Source organism: Saimiri boliviensis, chromosome 10 (genome assembly GCF_048565385.1).
Source record: "Saimiri boliviensis isolate mSaiBol1 chromosome 10, mSaiBol1.pri, whole genome shotgun sequence".
In the NCBI taxonomy this organism is placed as follows: domain Eukaryota; kingdom Metazoa; phylum Chordata; class Mammalia; order Primates; family Cebidae; genus Saimiri; species Saimiri boliviensis.
In genome coordinates, this window is record NC_133458.1 from 5,424,986 (window position 1) to 5,430,985 (window position 6,000).

At 47.6% G+C, this 6,000-nt stretch overlaps 1 protein-coding gene across 1 annotated transcript in view; it reads right to left on the minus strand.

Moving 5' to 3' along the window:
• DPP6 (dipeptidyl peptidase like 6) overlaps nucleotides 1-4,160 on the minus strand; it is a 1,161,897-nt gene extending 1,157,737 nt beyond the window's left edge. Inside the window, exon 1 of the mRNA XM_039472700.2 lies at nucleotides 3,619-4,160. Within this exon, the coding sequence (XP_039328634.1) occupies nucleotides 3,619-3,678 (60 nt within the window). The 5' untranslated portion in view covers nucleotides 3,679-4,160. The remainder of the gene's footprint in view (nucleotides 1-3,618) is intronic.
• Between the last annotated feature and the right edge of the window lie 1,840 nt (nucleotides 4,161-6,000).

Consider the following 6,000-nt stretch of genomic DNA (forward strand, 5'->3'; position numbering starts at 1 on the left):
CTACGCATATCCTCTGGGGCCTGCTGCTGAGGAGCTGTTTGCCTATGAGAGGCAACCATGTAAAAAGAGGCCATTGGCTGGGCACAGTGGCTCACGCCTGTAATGCCAGCACTTTGGGAGACCCAGGCAGGTGGACTGCTTGAAGTCAGGAGTCTAAGACCAGCTTGACCAACATGGTAAAATCCCATCACTACTAAAAATAAGCTGGGTGTGGTGGTGGGTGCCTGCAATCCCAACTACTTTTCGGGAGGCTGAGGCAGGAGAATTGCTTGATCCTGGAAGGTGGAGGATGTGGTGAGCCAAGATCGTGCCACTGCACTCCAGCCTAGCTAACAGAGTGACACTTTGTCTAAAAAAAAAAAAAAAAAAAAAAAAAAAAAAAAAAAAAAGAGAGAGAGAGAGAGAGAGAGAGAGAGAAGCTGTGATAACAATATATGTAAAGCACATGTACCAGTTAATGAAAAGGGTTTTAAAGTGAAGTTGCTTTGTCCTCCCTGATTTGGGTACTTAAAGGTAATGTAATGCTTCTTCTTGTGTGGCAGGTCCTGCTGCCAGCCCCAAACATGATTCGTGTGTTGAACTCTCATGAAACTCCCACCATGAAGGTCTTATAACACTTAGGCACAGAGGTTAAGCAATTTATCCAAAATGACACTGGTACCTTAGGATCCCAAAGGCCAAGCTTCGGACAGCTACCTCCGCTGCTTCCAGAGACGGAAGCACTGGTAATACTTTTCTGGATGCCTAATACAATACATACTGACACAAAGAAGTTTCCCGTTCAGAAAAGATCAAAGCAAAGAAACTCAATCCAAACCTTTGCTTTCTCTTCACCTGAGGCTGAAAGGAGAGGTCCTACTTTGGCTGGAGTTAACTATTCATCTGGGGATCCTTATTTTCTTCTCAGAAGGTGAGTACCACCTTCCAGGGCTAAAGTTGTACAGTCTTGTTTGTGGTTTACATTTTCTGTAAAACTTAAGTTTGTATTCTTTGCTCAAGAATAAATACCGCCTTCAAGTTTCCAGGAGCCAATTCCACAGGACTATCACTTCTGGAGGTTTCTTCTCAGGACCCATGGCTCCTGCCTCTGCTAGGGCCAATAGTGTGGTGGCTCACCCTGTGATCCTTAGCAGTGGTTGGCAGGTGGTTGGCTGCCCCCATGCTCAGGAGAAAAGAGGCTGCAACAAGATCTCTTGTTTTCCAATTCTAGGGGTTCAATACGCAATAATGAACCTAGCAATAAATAACACATCTAGAAGGCTAACTCAACACCATCCTAAAAGAGACAACAAATGTTGTTCAAGAAATATCTGCACAAGAACAAATGATAAGAACTTGCCAGATGTAAATTGCTATGCCAGTCATCAGTAAATGAATGAGACCAAACAAAAGCGAGTCCAGCTGAAATATTTTCCTAAGAATCTGATGCCTTTCCTTCCATCAGAGTCTCCCAAGATGAACTCTAAGAATAGCAAACACAATGGAAAAACAACTATTCCAGAACATCTACCAAACTGATGTTATTTTTATAATTTATTAGAAAAATACTGTGACCTAAACATCACATGGTTCATCCAGCACTTCCCAGTGCTGACTGTTGACTCCTGCTACCTGCTCATTTCTTATCTACTACAGAACTTCCATAAATACGTCAACTCCCATCATTTCAGCCTCTAAGGTTGTTATTGCACCACAGAAACCTACAAGACAAACTCCAAAACTGAGAACTTTGCAGGCAAACAACAACTTAAGTGGGTTCTTCTCGGAGAAAAGGAATTGAATATTTTTTTTTCCTTCTAGCTAATGGATTTCACCATTGTCTCGATTTAAGCCATCAAAGATTTTAAAGAAAGAAGGACAGGGTATGACTAGAACTGCATGTTGGAGACTGAAGACAAAGTCTAAGTTCATATTTGGGTTCTCAGTTCTCATATTATTGGAACTTAATAGGGGTCAACCATGTTTATTAAATGGGTGATTGATGGTGACTATTTACTGATATGATTCAGTGGAGCAAGCACTTGTTGGACACCTGATAGGTGCATAAGATGATCCTAACTCATGATTAACAGGTTTCATAGTACCTTTTAAATGGTTGGTGTGTGTTCCAACACTTGCCAGAAAATTTTATTGGTGTCAATAGCCTACAGTCAAATTCTTCCAAGAAGCTACGTTAGTACTGGAGCCAAAGGCATTTTTTAAAGGAAATTCCTGAATGATCTTCTCAACTCCACAGATGTCTCTACTACATTATCACTGATGTGTGAAACTTTATTTTTAATTCAAAATTTTTATATCGACTGCTCTGTATTAAATACTTTTCCTGTGGATATTAAGTAAATGTGAAACATTTAACTACTCAAATCGTAGTGAGAACAGGGATTAGATAAATGACTTGCTGATTCAAATATTTCATCATGATCTGATAGAAAAAAATGCTTAATATTACTTACTCAGTTGAGTAAAAGTATTCAATCCTAAATCCTCATTTTACATAACTCAAACAGACCACGAGTTCCTTTATCCATCCAATGAATTCAATATCATTACTCACTTCGATTCCAAACGAGTAGATAGTCTGGAGTTGACATTGCGGGTTAATACATGCTCGAAACCCCAACAAGTAGATATGAATGGGAATACAGTTCTAATAACAGCCAATAAACATATATGCCCTTATATAAAATGTACACACAAAAATAGATGTGGAAAACAAGAGAGTAGAGCATAAATTCAGGCTGGATATCAAGGACCAAGCTCCACAGTGCTCACCCCTTTATTCGGGTTAAAAAAAAACATATATAAATATTCAAAAATATGGTAAAGTTCATTGTCACATGCATTGCTGTGCGGCTTCCCTATGTAACCCAGGTAAAGAATTTCCTCGGAATTAATCAGCGGCAGATAGCAGAGGCATATTGGACATGGCCAAGGGTAGCGGGTGTTGCAGGCTCCGCGCGGAATCCTGAACCTCACTGGCCATCGGGGTTTTTTTTTTTTTTTCGCGCGTGGGAGTAAACGTTTCCCAAGTCCCTCATACTCCGCTACTAGAGAGGTTCTGCCAGAATTCCTTAGGCCGCTGTCCACTCCCCTTTCTCTAAACGTCGCTAATTTCCTGGAAATAATTCCAGGCACACGTTGCTCCATTAAAGTTAATGAAGCACGTGTCCGTGACACCAGCCAGCGCGGGCGCCTGCGGGAGAGCCTCGCGCGCTTCCCGGGAAGAGCTCGTCTGCAGGCTCCGGCCCAGGGGGTCTGATTCTGAAATGGGGAGGGGCTGTGCCTCCCACCTCTGACCTCTTCTTTCCAAAGGCCCGCAATCGTGGGAAACGGCTGCACCTGCCACAGCGGCCGCGGCGCGGTGTGCGATCTGCAGCCCCCGGGTGGCCGGCGGGGGCGGAGGCACGGGCAGAGCCCTACTGCTGGCCGCGGGTCTGCGAAACACCGCACGTTCTCGCAGCCCCCGAGATCCGCCAACCATCTTCACTCCAGGACCCCCGCAGGCGATGCAGAGGCGCCGGCGGCGGCTCACGCCCCCTCCTCACACTCGCCGGCAAACTGCAGCCTCCACCTGCGCCCTTGCCCCCGCGCCAGCCCCCTCCGTCGCGGGTCCCTTACCTTGTGGCCTTTCCCCGGGGGACACCTGACGCTATTGGAGACTCCTGCGGTTTGATTCATGTCCAGAGGAAGTTGAGGGGCCCAGATTCTCTACCTTCAAAACTTCCTAGGCGCGTGGAGGGTGGCGGCGGAGGTGCGCGCCTCGGGGGAGACGCGAGGTGGGTCCCCCCTTCTGCAGCTGAGTCCGGGCGAGCGCGAGGGGAGCCTCCACGCTGCAAGCTTCAGTGCGGGGAGGGCGAAATCCGCGGCCCAGAGCTGAAGACGGAGAAGCAGCTGCTGGGACCCCGGAGGGAACCCGGGCCGGCGCCAGCGGCTCCGAGGGCGCTCTGCCCAGTGCTGCCTCCCCGGGAAACAGTCCAGGACTCTCAAGACCAGAAGCCCCAGCAAATCCAAAAGGAGCCCCAGGGAGGTGTGTGTGGGGAGAGACAGGGGGACGTAGGACTAGGCTCTTCCTGCGCAAGGGGTGGGGAAATCCGCGACAGCCGGGGAGCCGCCGCACTCACGCCCTCGCGCCACCAGGGCAGAGCCACAGCTGCAAGGAGCCCACGGGTGCGCGCTCCGCTCCAGCGCGGATCTGTCCACACCCCCCTCACCCTCAAAAGCTCAGGCTAGAGCCGTCATCAGTGCGGACTCGGGCACCCCCACCCACCCCGCCGGGGTGAAGGAGGGGCCCCTCGGAGGGGCTGGCGCCCACTCTTGCCTACAGCTCTTGCGCAGGGCTCCAGCCGCCAAATCTTCCCGGGATGGTCGGGAGGTGGCATAAGAGGTTCTGCCAGGAACCACTGCACAGGCGAAAGGGAGACAGTGAGTGGGCGGAGGAGGAGCTGGGACGGTACCCGTGCTCCTTGGCACAGGGAGCACAAGCTACAGCTGAGGGATGCGAGCCCTCTGTCAGTCGGGCGGGCGCTGCTCGCGGAGGCTGGGTCAGTGCCATTGCTGGGCGCCCCAGTCTGCCTGACCAGGGCCGTGTTTGGGGGAGGGCAACAGGCATCCATTCCTTTCCGCAATAGAAGTCTCTGCAGCTTCCCAAGACTTTTTTTTTTTTTTTTCTTTTTCTCTGTTTCCTTCTTCTTTTCCTCTAGGCACCTGTGTAGTCATGATCTAATTGTCAGCATTTAGGCACAGGTGGAAGGAAATTGACCCATGGGAACTAAGAAAAACCAGTCAACAAAGAGCAGCTGCTTCATGAAGACTGCATTGCAACATTTTAGGATCATAAGTCTGAACGGGGGACTAAGGGCACGTTAGGATACAGCCATATTATTTGACAAAACGTTAAGTTTTTTCCAGGCAGAGACAGTTGAGTTTGAATATTCTGAATGAGAATCAAGCCACGTAATCTGGTTTCTACTTCACAATCCCAAATTCTTGGCTTTCACGTGTACAAATTGAAGGAAGAAGTTAGGCTCGTTATGAGGAGCAGAGCTGCTCTTTCTTCCTCAAGTGCACTGGCTTGGTAACATAAGTGCATCCCCTTACTTTGTCCATTTAAAAGTAAAAAGGAGATTTATTTTAGTTCTTCAGTTGTTTGCTAATATTCATGGCCATTTCTTCAATGTTCCCAATTCCAAGGTGGAATAATCCCCATTTCGTAAAATAAATGACTGTGATTGGTTGCTTTTGCGTGCTGAAGACATTCAAAAGCAACTCACGAGACGGTGAACATGAACGCTGGACTTGGCGATGAGCATGACGCAGAGCTCGGCTGTGGACGCCGATGCTGGCATCTCGGCTGTGCCGCCTCCTAGTGCACATCCTCCGGCAAATTATTTGTCTCATGTATTCTTACATCTGTCAGGTAGGTGTTGGAGCTGCAGCCTTCCACGTGAGGAAACCGAGGCCCAGAAATACTAATGTGTAGAAGGTGCTTCATAGGTGTTCATCAGACACCAGGCGCTGCCTGGAACAATTGCTAGCAATTCACATTAATTTACAGACACTATTGCCCAATTTCAGTTTTCTGGCTAACAACTACTCATGCCTTTATACTTATGTATTTTCTCTCTCCCACTTTGACTGTGAGCTCCATTACAGCGGGAGAGAGGGCCCTTGAGACTGATGTAAGGGAGCAGCATGAGCTGAGGCCCTGAGAGGCACTCATCATGACCTGGAGCTTGATGACTCACCCTTGCGTTAGGAAAGGCAATCAAGCTTGAAAACTTTGCTTAGAAAAAAAAGATGCCATTGATGTCTAACTGATTTATGTCACGTATTTGACAAGATGTCTGACTTTGATGTAATCAGTTATGATTTAGTAAAACAACAGCAACTTTTGCTTCCATGGTATGAATGGGTTTCTTCCTAAAAATTTCTGCATTGTGAATTTGGGGTTTCACTATGTTTTCCTTTTCTTTCTTTTATGCCATCTGCTTTTTTTTTTTA